The sequence below is a fragment of the Schistocerca cancellata genome, chromosome 2, assembly GCF_023864275.1.
Source record: "Schistocerca cancellata isolate TAMUIC-IGC-003103 chromosome 2, iqSchCanc2.1, whole genome shotgun sequence".
In the NCBI taxonomy this organism is placed as follows: Eukaryota; Metazoa; Arthropoda; class Insecta; order Orthoptera; family Acrididae; genus Schistocerca; species Schistocerca cancellata.
The window spans coordinates 759,190,170-759,206,422 of NC_064627.1; the positions used below are offsets into that span (position 1 = coordinate 759,190,170).

Sequence of the window (16,253 nt, forward strand, 5' to 3'; positions counted from 1 at the left end):
TGATGAGACTTACCAAACAAAAGCGCTGGCAGGTCGATAGACACACAAACAAACACAAACATACACACAAAATTCAAGCTTTCGCAACAAACTGTTGCCTCATCAGGAAAGAGGGAAGGAGAGGGAAAGATGAAAGGATATAGGTTTTAAGGGAGAGGGTAAGGAGTCATTCCAATCCCGGGAGCGGAAAGACTTACCTTAGGGGGAAAAAAGGACAGGTATACACTCGCGCGCGCACACACACACATATCCATCCAGGCCTTTACAAATGTCTGCTTGTGTCTGTGTATGTGTGGATGGATATGTGTGTGTGTGCGAGTGTATACCTGTCCTTTTTTCCCCCTAAGGTAAGTCTTTCCGCTCCCGGGATTGGAATGACTCCTTACCCTCTCCCTTAAAACCTATATCCTTTCGTCTTTCCCTCTCCTTCCCTCTTTCCTGATGAGGCAACAGTTTGTTGCGAAAGCTTGAATTTTGTGTGTATGTTTGTGTTTGTTTGTGTGTCTATCGACCTGCCAGCGCTTTTGTTTGGTAAGTCTCATCATCTTTCTTTTTAAATATATTTTTCCCACGTGGAATGTTTCCCTCTATGATATTCATAATATTTTAGTTGTTCGTATTCCCCTATGCCTGCTTCATTTACTGCATTTTATATTTGGTTCAAAAACCAGTTGATTTTTATAAATCTAGCACTGAAAATTTGTTGATAATAAGGATGATAACATGACTGATTAAAGATGAAAACTTGTCTAAAATTTATATGTGTGAATTTAATGTACAAATACCTTATGTTTTGGTCCCTAGAATACTAGGAAGGCCATATGAAAATTTATTACTGCCTTTGAAGACAACAGTTTTGTTCAGTGTAATGGCAATATGCTAGGAAGAAAAAGCTTGTCTGATAGATTTTTATTTAGAACTGTATATTAAATCCAGGGTTATGTGAAATGTGCTGACAAATATCTTGAGCATGATATTATTGTGTAATTTTCAGTTGAAGGACAAAGATATGGTATGAAGAACAGTTTCAAATTTGGCTGCTCTGAGAAATGGAGCTGGAGTGGCTTCAGACCAAAGTATCAGATTACTTGCATTGCTGATGAATCCCTGAAAGCAGGGGAATAAACCAAATACAACAAATCAAGACATAGCTTGCTGGAGATACAGCAACCATCACACAATTTGATTTTATAAAATCAGATACTGAGCAACCTGTCTCTTGTGTATCTCAAAATATACTTAGAAACCAGATGCACAGGCAAGTCAGAACACACTTGGGAGTAAGGGGTAGCAAAAGGAGGAAATTGTGGAAACCGACACTGAATTTAATGTATACATGACTCCATTGATAAGCAAAAATTTAGTGTCGTGCTTCAGTTAGAAATAAAGAGCTCCTGGTTCATTGCAGTTGTGAATTAGAGATTGCATGGATAATGCACTGACACGTGATACATGAAAAAGGTTTTTGTAGCATGAATAGTGCCTTCATCCCAGAAAAATTAACTTTCTGAAATTTTCTCACCCTCATTGAATCAGATGCTCCATTCCTCTGTATAGCTCACCAAAAAATGTATTTATGATAAAAACATTGTTGACTATGATTGTTAGAGCAGGGCATCAGAAAATGACTGACAAATCTTATTACCATACCTCTTTTTCATTGTTTCATTCTATAGTAAGTAACCAGTTTCAACCTTTTTTGTTTGTGCTGTTTTGATAAGAGTGCTGCTGTTCCTCCTATTGCTGTGGAAAAGAAATGTGTACCACTGTTTCATTTTTATAATTTTATTTCAGATTGGCCTAGCACTTCTTGGTATCATTGTGGTTGTGGCAGTTGTTAACGTTTCACTTCTGATACCTACTGCTGTTATTGGGATTGTATTCTATATACTTCGCCTGTTCTATCTGTCCACATCTCGGAGTGTCAAAAGACTGGAAGGGATAAGTGAGTAATGAAATGTCTCATTTTTAAAGTAAATACTCCATTGATATGTTTCTGGACTTGGGGCTATAAATGGCTTATTCTTATTTCTGTCTATGTTAGTATCAGAAGAAAAAATGTTGGTTCTAGTATGAGTAGTCATTCTCAGTTTGTAATTCCGCTGGCAAATGGCTACTAGGGTTTGTCAAATTACGAATTGCACAAGTAACTGTCAAAATAATAACAAATTAATAACTTCATTAGAATTACTTCTAACAGTGTTACTTGTGCCATAAACAAATGTTATCATGGTTAAATCCCAAGGAAAGTACTTCATTATTGGAAGATTTAAAATGAGAAATTTTGGAAGTTACTACTTTCAAAAATGTGAAAGGTATATACACTTCGTTTGGAAATCACAATGTCAATTTTCACACAAATTGATTCATTACTAGAGCTATGAATTTAGCAGTTCATTCAGATGAACTAAAACAAAGTTTGGTACCATACATTTTTTTTGCAGCCACAAAGTTCTTTTGTAAGTTTTCAAAATCATGCTCAAAAATAAAGTTTGTTACCACTGTATGAAAGTGTGTCAATGACATTTTAAATAAATTTAATAAGACTCACCTTTCCAAAATTACTCAAGATACTTCACACTTTCAACAGATCTCATCAGGGTAAAAGTAATTCTCCACTGGAAAACAAATCTCTATGTAATACTGACTATTCTCATGCTGTGCATCTCCTGTATGCAAAATTGCACAACATGAGCTCACATCAGTGACATCCTTTTACTACACTACCTTAAGTATAACTGCAAAATTCACATTCAGTTCATGAAATGATGCTGCCAAAGACTTGAACTAACCATGTGACATCCTACATAGGATGGTATATGGCAGGGAAAAAAAGTGGGGAAAAGAAAAGATACCAGCTAAGCATGTAAATACACAGTGTTGTTTAAAGTTTCACAACAATTCCTGCATTGTTTGAATAAATAATTCTATGCTGTTATGAATCGCATATTACAAGTAAGTCCTCTAACACTGAAGGGCAAGGTTTTTGAGCTGAATAATGTCTGCTTAACCATCCAGCAACAATAATTTCTTTGTCAATGTTTAACTCACGACTCATTCTAGTGCTAAAAAAGAAAATTTATGTGTATCTTTGCCCTTTTCCAGCTAGAAGTCCAGTTTTTGCTCACTTGAATGCCTCACTTCAGGGTCTGACAACAATAAGAGCCTTTGGAGCCCAAGAAGTGCTGGAGAAGGAATTTGACAACCATCAGGTGAAAATAAACTTCTCAAAATTAGTGTGATTTACTGTAAATGAAAACATTATGAAACATATTTTCTTATTTGAATGTTTTCCTTTCAGGATTTACATTCCTCAGCGTGGTTCATTTTCATTGCTTCAAGTCGAGCATTTGGGTTTTGGCTGGATGTAGTGTGTTTGGTATACATAGCACTGGTCACACTCAGTTTCCTGGTAATTGGAGGAGGTGACAAAGCATTGTTTCTAGTATTTTTATTTGCTTTCTATAATTTGGAAAATAACTCTTGATCCTGCATGAGCTCTGCCATCTTGGCCAGTTTTCACTTCATAAGAGTTATTGAACAGAACTTCAGATCTTTGATTCTGTTTTCTTTGTCATTTCATTAACAGAACGGTTTGGAGGAAATGTTGGCCTTGCCATCACACAATCAATTGGGCTGACTGGAATGTTTCAGTGGGGCATGAGGCAGTCAGCTGAACTAGAAAACCAAATGACTTCAGTGGAACGTGTTTTGGAATACACTACTCTGGAAAAGGAACCTTCACTGGAGTCGGAACAAGGTGCGTGTTACATTCAGTAGAATCTCACCGTAACATACTTGGTCCATTGTTGCTGGTGAGTGATCACTGAAAAAGTTGTGATTTTGTTTAAAGAAGTACTATTACAAATTTAATGTAAATTTTCCAAGTATGCAAGGAAAAGGTGGACATGAAATGTATTTCAAAAATTGTATAAAAACTAGTGAATCTGAATTTTTGTGGATTACTATAGACAAGACTGCACCTCACTATCCATTTTTACAAAATAACAACAACCTGATCATGCCTTTTTTCTACTTTATCATGAACTGATCAGGAAGTTAAAGCGTGCAGTTCATTTGTAATAATAACATGTATAGTGTGATTTAGAGCACTGTGGTAATTGATAATGAAGGGCTGCCGTATAACAGACATCTTTCATTTGTGACATGTGAAACTGAAGAATAACTTAAAGATGAAATTTAAATCAGATTTGAAAGCATGTTGCAGTCTTCAGCACTTTGACATATTTAAGCTGATAGTGAGGTACTACTTATTGCAGTATTTGTACAATATTTTCTATAAACAGAGTTCTACCGTTTCAAAATAAAGTATATCATCATGGAACAACCAACAACTATTATAATGTGTTTGGTTCTTTTTTTCATCAGTTTCGAACTACATGAAAAACATTCATTACTGTGAATTACATAATTGTTTTCAGTTGCAGCATCTGTCACATCTGATGCATGTATATACATGTGACATGTGCTGCAAGTGAAAACTGTTGGAGTATGTTTTCAACACCAAGGAACATCCCTTTTATCTTGACTAAAACTTGGCATCTGTGTTTATAAAGAAGTGATTCAGAAAAGTCTCTGAGTAGTGCAGCAAGCTACTGTTCACAGGCATGGTTCATGAGGAAAAGGAAATAACTAAATTGTAAACTTTGGAAATATAGTGCTGATGGCAAGCACTGAGAATATCACTGACCAACAATGACCAAGAACTTTCGGAAAGAATAGAGAGAAAAGCTTTGCACGAAAAATAAATAAAAGGAGACATACAGTCAGCTCTAAAGTTCTGTGGCACTCCAGTTGTGTCCCAATATTATTGAAGAGAAGTTGAACGAAAAAGAAAGAGATGAAGACCCTGAGACCAATCTATGAATGCTGTAAAGGAAGGAGAACCATACCACTAGATGGGAATGTTTGTGACATTACAAGGAAGGCTACTGATAGACCATCATGTTGCATGCCAACCATAGTGTTGAAGAGAATAATAATACACTAATCAGTGCTATCAGTTCGATAATTTTATTTATTTATTCTGTTAACATTTAATTTTTGATGGTAACAAATATTTTTATCCGGAAATTTTGGATACAGTATTCACATACATTCACAAAATGCATGAAAGCGGTACCACATTTGAAACTGTGTAAAAAAAAATTCATAGAAAGTTTTGCAACATCAATTTTCATGGAAAACACTACTTTTGCATCCTTCAAAACAAGTTGTCAAATTAACCCTTTGTTTCGTCTGGAGGTTAAGAATATTAATTTATCCCAAGCCAAAAACAAAGTTTTTATTCAAAAGCTACCTCGTTTTCATCTTGATTTCTGTGAGGGAACCTGTGAAATCCCATGGAGCTATGCCTAAAATCTTGTAAGGATAAGCCTGATAATCGTCCAATAATTAATGCAGCATTTCAGGTGGTGTAAAAGAGCATTGCTTCATAGCTGCATGTATAAAGAATTTACCTGAACTATAAAAACTGTTAAAGAGTCCTTGTGACAACTATGGGCAACCACTTACCAATTTTTCTTTCTCATATTGTGTGTGTCGAGGATTATATGCTCTACCTCTTCATGACTGTTAAAGGTTAAAAACAAAAATAAATCAGCCTGTTAAAAATGAAATATTTCTTTCTTACTCTTCTTTGCCTGAAAGCAGGAAAGGGCAGCCTTTGGTGACGTGTGGGCCTGATCCACCAACTTATTTAAACTCACGGGCTGACTCCGTTACGTGCTGTGACAGCAGTACTTCTCACACATAAAGTGGAAACTACAGCATCTACGATGATGATGTTTATGGGGTTATATACCAATATCAGTGGCACCCCTTTCGTGCTATGCCAAGCCAACAAATTATGCCTCAAAATGTGCATTTTTTGGAGTACATTTATTTTATGTTCATGTCATGTTACATAAGCATTGTGAACATTGTTTCTTTACTTACAATGTTTAACTATAGCTGTGTCATGAGCTGCAAAACTGAGGCAAACTGAGCATTGGCAGAAATATCCGAAACTCGTCCCATGCAGAGCAACATGTGAGCACTTCATTCTCTCTCCCATGAATTTCTTTCACAGGTTGGACTGAAAACAGCCAGTTGCCCACATGTGTCGTAAAGTGTAAAATATCTCGTACCTTAAAAGCATTTCTTCCAAACATGGCACAATCATCACTTAAGAAGCCCCAAAGCATTGTAACTATGTATGTGCCCTACTGTTAAAGATGTTATATGCATTTATCACTGTTTCATCAGATGAGCACTGTACATTGAGGTCATCCTGCGTATCTCGGCCTGTGCTGGAATTTCAATGTATGAGCAGTTTCCACATTCAGGAGTATTAGTGATTAAGACTTTGGATAGATATAATTATATTAAAATAAGTATTTGAAGTGTGTTACCTTCTATGAGTCTGTGTTTAAATTGTTTTCCATTCTGATCTGCTACTTCTTTATTTAATGTTCAGAATAACTGTGGCAATTCTTTCTGTCTTGGACTACTTCTTCCCTGCAGTTGTATCTGCACTGGGAATCTTAACTCATCCATTTTTAACTTTCTACTAATTAATACAAAGCACCTTGTATTAAACATGATTATGTTGCTGCTTCAAATACAGTGAGAACACTTAATAAGACTGTGAATTCATAGATGAGTACTGACATTACATGTGTGCTGTATAACAACCATCTGTAATAGATCAGTTCTGATCTGACAGATAGTCCGTCTTATTTTCTTCCAAAGTGCCTCTCTCATTGTCACAGAAGACTTTGTTCCATGGTGCACATCACATCTCCAAGCTAGGGCACTGCGGCATGGGATAAACTGCCAAGCCAGCAACTATAATGAAGTGTAGAAAAGCTGCTACTTACTTGCAGATACTTTGTGTCCATCCAAACAATTATAAACTTCTAAACAGTATGCTATTCTAGAATAACAAAGTAATAACAAGGACTCTCATTGTGATGACAATCATTCATCAATTCATCAGTCCAGTATACATTGCGCAACACAACACTTCATCAAAGTGACACATTACACTACATTTTCCTCATTGGTTATTTTTTTTTGTTCTTCTTCATTCTTTACATTTTTAATCTGTCTGAGGGAGTCATTTGCCAATTGATTTATTTGGAAAAAGGAGTAGCTTGAGGAGAGGAAGATCACATACGAGACTACTAAAGAGGATTATGACAATAAGTGAGGAAGATGTTAGTGCACATGCAATAAAAACAGCAGTAACATTTCACGGATGTAGCTGATACATTTACTGTGAACAGATGAACGTGTTCCCTACTCAAGCATTTATCCATGTACTACCTACTATTAAATTCTGTAATGCTCCTAGAGGTAACAGTGCATATTATTTCTGATAACTGTCGTATTTCTGTGTTCATGTGGTGCTGGGTTATCCAGAAAATCATTGTGTAATTATTTGAAGAAATCAGTATTATAGATTCTTATCTGTTTTCAGGTAAAAAGCCACCTGCCAACTGGCCAAAGAATGGAGAGATTGTGTTCAAGAACATGTATTTGAGGTATGCTAAGGATGAGCCTCCAGTGCTGAAGAATTTGAACTTTGTCGTCCAAGCAAAAGACAAGGTACAAAATAATAACTAAGCAGAAGGAACTGACATTCTTTCCAGGACTGTGTGTTGAATGAACAGCAGATCTCCTCTTTTTTTCATGTGCATAAATTTAAAAAAGGGAAACAATCCTTGCGACAGTTGTGTAACAAATATTCCAAATTTTTTTGCTGAGAAATAGTACTAAACTTTTTTTAAACAGATTGTTGTTCATCATAGTTGGAGGTTATAATTATCCAAAATTATCAGCAGATTGTGCACTGATTTGAGACTTCTTGGCGGACTTAAACTGTGTACTGTGACCAGGACTTGAACCAGGGAACTTTGCCTTTTGTAGAAATGTGCTTTACTGAGGTATCGAAGCACAACTGAAGACCCATCCTCACAAATTTATTTCTGCCAGCCTCTTATCTCCTACCTTCCAAAATTCAGAGTGAAAATTCATTCTGGAAACAATCCACTAGGCTGTGGTTGTGTGTGTCCACAGTATCCTTTCTTCCAGGAGTGGTAGCCTGGCAAAATATGCAAGACAACTTCTGTGAAGTCTGCAATGTAGGATATATGGGGTATTGGGGGGAAGTAAAGCTGTGAGGTTGGCACCATTTAAAACTTTTGGGCTATTAGGCCATGGTCGATGTATAAAACTTTCTCCTAACATTTCCTCTCCATGTGCGGGGGACACGTTCTGAGGTAAAATAGTGAACCTCTGAAGATGTCTCATGCAGTTTGAGAGGAAATCTTAGGAGAAAGTTTAATACATCAACTATGGCTTAATAGCCCAGAATTTAAGGTGATGTCACTACCAACCATGAAAGCTTACATTGTTGATCACTGTGAGAATGGGTTGTGAGTCATGCTTGGACAGCTCAGTCAGTAGAGCACTTGCAAGCAAAAGGCAATGTTCCCAGGTTCAAGTCCCAGTCTGCCTTACAGTTTTAATATGCTAGGAACTTTGTCACAGTTATGACTCGTGGAACATGCAAATAACAAACTAGCTGTCATATGTGCTATAGTTAGTAAAAAGACTCTAAGCAGTCACTTCAACCATTTTTCCCCTTTACTTTCATTTTCTATGTAGTGTGAAATAATATTATAATGATTAGCATCCTTAAACATTCTATATTAATCATTTGGGGGGGGGGGGGGGAGTAATCCTCTTTCAGTACATGAAAAAAAGTGGTTTTCATTATGTTTTTTCAAGGAAAATAATATCGGGTGCTCCCTTTAACTTCAGCACAAAGTGGAAGGACCACTTAAAACTGGAATTCCTGAAGCCCCCCTATTGGACCTGTAACAAAATAACTTTATATGTCATTTTCAATATATCTTCTATAGCAAACATGCAATGATTGAAAAATATTAAGCTCTAACAGAATGGTGATGTGTTGAACAAAACATAAATTTTTTGCCCCCCCCCCCCCCCCCCCAAAAAAAGAAAAAAATACACAAAAGTGTGCACCAAAAAAGATTGCATCAAAGAAATTTAATTTCTTTACTGGTTTCATGCACTTAGTGCCCTTCTTCAGAAGGTTATATCTCTCTCTTCTGGAGAAGAGCACTAAGGAAGTAGTTGCTTATTACTTTGTTATGTATGTTAGAGTTGCTGAGGATAGATAAAATACCAAACTGAAAATAGAATTTTGAAGATGTGCAAAATGGCTGTGTATGCTGACAGAGAATTCAATTTAGAATGTTGGCATCAAATTACAATCCAAATTGTATGTAGTGCTCTGAAGTTATTTTGCTGCCAATTTTAAAAATGATTTTCTGAAAAACATGTTCAAAGTTTTGAGTTTTATTTTTTGTAGTTCCCAACAGCCTTGCCGCAATGGTAATACCAGTTCCCATAAGATCACCGAAGTTAAGTGCTGTCATGCTTGGCAAGAACTTGGATGGGTGACCATCTGATCTGCTGAGCACTGCTGGCAAATGAGATACACTCAGCCTTTGTGAGGCAAATTGAGGAGCTACTTGAATGAGAAGTAGTGGCTCTGGTCATGAAAACTGACAACGGTCAGGAGAGTGGTGTGCTGATGACATGTTGCTCCGTATCCGTATCTAGTGACGCCTATTGGCAGAGGATGAGACAGCTGTCGGTCAGTACTGTTGGGCTTTCGAAGGCCTGTTCGGACAGAGTTTTTTGTAGTTACCTTAAACCTACCTTTAATTAATGATCCATGGACTATAAAACAATCCTTTCAGATCAAAAAGGAGGCCCTCCACCATCTTCTTTGTGGCCATGGTGGCCCTGTGGGTCTGTTTGGCTACTTCTGTCATCCACTGCTTTGTTTGATCGGTGCACTTTCTGTCTGCTAAAGCACACAGGTTGTAACAGGCTGGTTGGAACTCAAGTTTGAGCACATTCATAATTTCGATAATACCTGCTAAGGCTGTTGTTGAAATTACTTGCTGCCACATTGGCCACGATATTGTCTATTTTTTTCCCAGCTGTGAACGGTTTTGGAGACACTTTTTCACCAATCATCTTGTAACTTGATAGTGAAGTTGCTGATGAGCTTGGGATGAAAGTTACAATAAAAAAAAAATTAAAAAAAAAAAAACATCCGTTAGAAATTTTAAGCAAAAAATTTTTTTTGATGTATTTAAAAAGAACTACTTTCTGTATTCATAAAATGTGGCAGACCATTCTGCAAAGATGAAATCCTTTTCTTAATATTGTACCAGGAATGGTAGCCTCGTAAATAATAAGTTTAGTATTTAAGATGCACCTGCCAGAGGGATATAATACATACTTTTTTAAAAAATGACAGAAATAGATTGAATGACTTTTATAGCCTGAAGTTTCTCAACTGAGTTTTCAGCTGTGTTTTTTATATTCTGTAGTTGTTTTGAAATAGAAAACTGATGATTTAAGTTTCTGACAAATTTTGTGTATGTTTTCAGGTGGGCATTGTGGGCCGCACTGGAGCAGGAAAGTCGTCTTTAATAGCATCACTGTTTAGGCTGGCTGATATTGAGGGATCTATTATTATAGATAAGATCGACACTGCTACAATTGGATTGCATGATTTGCGTAGCAAAGTTTCTATTATTCCTCAAGAACCAGTTCTCTTCTCGGGAACAATGCGTAAAAACTTGGACCCATTTGATGAACATCCTGATCATGTATTGTGGAAAGCTCTTGAAGAGGTAAATGAAGTGCTGTGTAGATAGGATATCTATAAGCTTTAGATAGGTGCTCAGACAGAAAATGAAATATTTCGGAAATGTGTTTTTGAATTATAATTAACATGATGTGTAGGGGGGCAGCAAGAAATATTTGTTTCTATAAGATGTGAAACTGAAAATTGATATATTGGCATACACTGTTTCTGTTCAAAAAGTCGTGCTGGCTTAACTATCTCCTCTGATGTCACTCAAGCATATTACTACTTCTGATAACTTTGGTGACTTTGTTAATCATTAGAATTACTTGTTACTTGTATCAGTTAGGTGGAAAATATGAAACTTCCTGGCATATTAAAACTGCACAGCAGACCATACTCAGTCGGGTCCTTTGCCTTTCATGGGCAAGTGCTCTGCCAAGTAAAGCTGTGAGACAGATTGTGAGTCGTGCTTGGGTAGATCAGTTCAGAGAGCATTGCCCACAAAATGAGACTGGTCTGGCATACAGTTTTCTGACAGGAAGTTTCATATCAGTGCACAGTCTTCTGCAGAGTGAATACTTCACTCTGAAGATGAAAAATAGATCAAACAATCAGATGTCAGTAACATACTGCAATGATATTTCAGAGCAGACTCTTGTGGCCAGATTTGTCTATATTGGTGAAAGTACTCTAACTTCCTTATTTCAGACCCCCTTGGTGCAAGTGTGATGCTCACTGTTGCCACTGTGCATGTGGTGTGTTTAAGCTCATGCACTTCTGCTGAAGGTTTGTGTATTGCTCCAAATACCTCTGAGGTGTAATCTCAAGACGTTGATATTGGATTGCTTGTTTTCACTTGATAAAACCCTGAAGCTGTCAGATGTCTAAATCACGAAGTTCTATTATTACAGGTTTTCATGCAGTACATAATTGGAAACTGACATATCAATTGATAAATTTCCAATGTTTTATTATGATGAAGTTCTAAAACATACAGACCTTTATTTGCAAGCTACTAGTCATCACCATCTGGCACAATGGGTGTCCAGAAGACCTAGATTCTGTGAATCCAAACCATCTCAAATGTCAATAGCCAGTAGGAACAGTTTGAACGCCCCCAGACTGTTTTTCTGGAAAGTGGATATTCATCTCAACATATACGGAGTACTCCAGATATATAAACAGTGGCCAAGGAAGAGGATGAGGCCTTCAAGATAATAGCTTACATGCCATATATTGGAACTGTGAAAATAGAGAGTACTATGAAATCATAAGGTTAAAGTGATCTTTCATCTCCCAACAAAAACCTTTGTGCTTCTGGCATCAATAAAAGTTGACTTGGAGCTGCAAAAGGCAGTTGTTTATAGGATTCTGCGCAAGTGTGGCAAATCTCATAAAGAGCACACAGTGTGAGACGTTCAGCAATGCATTATGGAACACCAGCAGCATGCTTGCTTCCTCCAGGTCAGGAAATCTGCTGTTGCTAAACACTGCATTTTTACTAGTCATTCATTGAAGTACAGTGAAACAGAAATCGTGGCCCTTACTAAACTTTTGGAATGACTGTATCATGAATCATTTAAAATAAATCAAATGTCATCAATATTGCAAATAAGACTGTATGGGGCCTTTATCAATCGGGTTGGGTGTTTCCTGTTAGATACTGCATGGAACCTTGTCACAGAAAAACTTTGCATACTGTGCAGCCAGCATCATTATGCAGTTTTTTCATGTGAAGAGAGTTGATCAAAAATTGATGAGCCAAGCTTTCCCCATGGAGGATGCTCGGAGCAGTGCACAGACGTTTATAGCAGTGCAGCGCACAGACGTTTAGCATGCGATCAATTAGTACATGAACAGTGACAATTATGTGCACCATACATGCACTAGAAGGGTCATAAATAGGAGAGCAAAGTGTACTTTGGCCAGTGAACACCTAAAGACAGCTAGAACACTATACATTCAAGTATTGTGACAAATTATCAACATCTGACAATTCAACCAAAATTTTATGGAGAAATGTATGTATCAGAAGAGTTTTAAATTTCACAGGACTACTACTTTTTCTTTTGCAAAAATTTTCAAATCTGTTGGGTTACATTTTTGCATTTAATTATTATTTATGGCATTATTTATATTTTAACTCAAGTTAAAACTTTCTGCAGGTGGAACTGAAAGAAGCTGTTGAGGACTTGACAGCTGGCTTAAATTCAAAAATGTCCGAGGGGGGCACAAATTTCAGTGTGGGACAACGACAATTGGTGTGTTTGGCAAGAGCCATTATAAGAAAGAACAAAATCCTTGTGATGGATGAAGCAACGGCCAATGTGGACCCAAAGTATGTACATAATCTTGGTGCACAAACTGCGAATCATATTAAAGTTTCTGCTGTTAATTACAATTCAGAATGTCATTACCATTATTATGGTAAACCCATTTAACATAATGATCAGATGTGAAAGCAACATAACATACAGTTGTATACAGATCACTTAAAATATTTTCCCCAATGGCTATTCTATATGACAGGAGCTTAAACAAATCTAGTGTAGCAAAGTTCAGGACACAATGTTACATGGGCACAAACCTTATTGGATTACATGATTGCTCATATTAAAAAAAATAATGATATGGCAGAGTAAATGCAAGATAAATATTTAAGGTTATCAGTGTAGCATGAATTTTTTTGACAGAGCTTGCTTTACCCAAAAGTGCAGTTGCATTTGACCTACATGCTGGTTGAGTCAGGATGTTGGAAGACATTTTTAGTTACCTGTGTTTGCTTTGGTAAAGGGACACCAGGTGATGACATACCCCTCCTGTACACCAGACTAGATATCAATGCCCTGAATTAAATCCCTGACATTTCCACAATATTTTGTAAAGTGAGAGAATGAGGCATTGTTGATGACAATTCATTTACCTTGTTGAACTTCTCTTTGAGTTATTTGGCAGTAATAGTCTCCATGCTGGCATTCATGTTCACCCTTACTTTCATTTCCAGAATCACATGTAACAAAAACACAATATTACACAGAATAAGCAGTTATTGTTTACATGTATAAGGGGGACAGTCAAATGAAACTGATACAAATGAAGAAAAAAAAAACTGTTTATTATTTCAAAAGTAATTGACATAACTGTTAAAGTGTGTATTCCTTTGCGAGAAAAGACCTTCAATGCCTTCCTGGGAAAATGTTTGCAGTTGCCAATGGAATCAGTATTGTGCCATAACAGGTCATGCACCTCATCATCTGAAGCAAATCAGTAGCCATGAATATCTTTCTTCCAGGCTCCAAAAATATGGAAATTGCAAGGAGAGAGAGAGACAGGAACTTTGTGGAGGATGTGTAAGATCTTTCCAGCGAAACTTCTGCACTGTAATTGAAACACGCTGCCAACAAAATGCCCACCCACATGTTTTCAAGGTTGTTTAGACTACACTGCTGAAGTTTCACTGTGAAATCCTTGCATGTCCCCCATACAATCCTGACCTCTCTTCATGCATGTTTTATATTTTTGGAGCCCCCAAAAAAGACATTTGTTGCTGTAGATTTGCTTTGAATGAAGAGGTGCACACTTAGGTACAGTCAGGTTTCTGTAGGCAACCAATGACATTTTTCCATGAAGGCTGTGATTGCTTGTATCACGATGGTATGAATGTATTAACACTCATGATGATTACTTGAGAAATAATAATCAGTTTACTTCTTTTTGTTTGATTTGCCTCATTTTCATTCAACTGCTCCTTATAGTACAGAGAAAAAAGTAATTGTACCATACCTCAGTATTTCCGAATATCTAAAGGAACATTACACAGTGTTTCAGGTCAAGTTAATAGCATGCTGTTACATCCATGCAGTTCCTCTGCTAGCACAAAAATTAAGATTAGGCATAAATCTATTTTACGCTACATAGGAAACAAGTCCAAGCTTGACCATCATATTATTTGTCACACATGCTGCCTTTACCAGCAGCTAACAAAATTAAACCTACATTTCCATTTATCATATGAAGTCAGGTGTTAAAATGAAGTCTTAAGATATGAGACAAAGTAGTCAGTTATTTTTGATTTTATGTTTGTCAACTCTGATCAACAGTTAAATTCAACAATAAAAACAAATGAACTAGTATTTCCTTCAGTTGTCAGACTATCACCCAGAATGGAATCCCTATTCATGGTCAAGATGATTGGGTGTTATCATGTGCTTCCTAGCTGAAACTGTAAGTGAAAGTGTTGAGTTATCGATAAGCACACACAAAAAGAAAGAAAACTTGCTAGTGTTCAGAGCAATCCTTAAAAAAAAAAAAAAAAAAACCACACACTATCTCTCTCTCTCTCTCTCTCTCTCTCTCTCTCTCTCGTTTCCACCATAATAAGAATTACTGTACATATGAATGTAAAACAATCTAAAATGTTTCATGTATTTGAAAATGGGTATAGTGGCTTTTGTGGTCAGAATATTCTGGGGAAGAGGTAAGATTTTTCCTGTTAATAAGAAACGTAGCAGTTTTATTAAATTCAAAACCCATCTCTAAATCATTAAGCTCAGTTGATTAAATCCTTGATATAATTGACATATGTAAATCATGGTAAGTCCCATCTCTGCTGAAAGATAATTCAAAAGAGCCAATTCCAGATTTTTGCAATGATCTTACATTTTAAGCACTCTACAAGTAGTCTAGGTCACTAACCAGGTAAAAGAAGTGTACACAATAAGATAGCTACTCTGTTTAAAAAATCTTTGTTACATTATTATGATGTTGTTCAATGTCTGTTGCTCAAGATTTTGCATTTTTAGCAAGAGGAAAAAAATTAAATTAAAAGTGCATTCTGTCTGAAGGACCAGGACACTGCTACACTCTACAGCTATATGAAATGAAAGAAATATATTCAGAATTGTGAATAAGTTCAGACTGTAGCTGCAGAGTTTATAAGTGACAAATGAAAATTTGTGCCAAACCTGGATTTCCCGCTTGACATCAATGGTTGGTGTAACCATTTCAGCTAGCCACGCACACCTCCAGGACTGATCCAAATGTCCACGTGTCACTGAGTGTTCACATCCTGCACCTGCACAGTTGTTGTGATTCTCGCACAGGGAGAGACTTTGTCATTATTTTTGTGGCCTGTCTAGGCATGTAATACTATTTGGATTTTCTGTGTTTTACAATGTTCTACACCGTGTCCTTCAGACTTGCATGCATGACGCATTGCAAAATACTATTACAAGCCTAAGCAGGGTGTAACAATAATGATAATAAAGTCTCTACATGTGCAGGAAGCACATCAACTGTGGGAAAACAACATGTGAACATTTGGGGACATGTGGAAGTTTGTGTCAGCCCTGGAAGCACACTCAGATAGCCAAAGAGGTTAAGGCGACCATTCTCGTAAAGTGGGAAATCCAGGTTTATTCATCACTTATAAATTGTGCATCTGCAGTCTAACCATAATCACAGTTCTGAATACATTTTTCCATTGTTTGTAAACACTGGAAGGTAAAACATTTAGGACAACTGTATTTTTCACAAAAAGCCAACTTCTCTT

General features: G+C 36.7%; 1 protein-coding gene across 4 annotated transcripts in view; it reads left to right on the top strand.

The window, feature by feature from the left end:
* The window catches only part of LOC126162585 (probable multidrug resistance-associated protein lethal(2)03659), a 280,738-nt gene that overhangs the window by 245,574 nt on the left and 18,911 nt on the right, over positions 1-16,253 (top strand). For all 4 annotated transcript variants that reach the window (XM_049919181.1, XM_049919183.1, XM_049919184.1 and 1 more), the window contains 7 exons: positions 1,795-1,945; positions 3,106-3,212; positions 3,302-3,425; positions 3,590-3,760; positions 7,484-7,611; positions 10,500-10,745; positions 12,868-13,040. In XM_049919181.1, the coding sequence (XP_049775138.1) occupies positions 1,795-1,945; positions 3,106-3,212; positions 3,302-3,425; positions 3,590-3,760; positions 7,484-7,611; positions 10,500-10,745; positions 12,868-13,040 (1,100 nt within the window). The remainder of the gene's footprint in view (positions 1-1,794; positions 1,946-3,105; positions 3,213-3,301; positions 3,426-3,589; positions 3,761-7,483; positions 7,612-10,499; positions 10,746-12,867; positions 13,041-16,253) is intronic.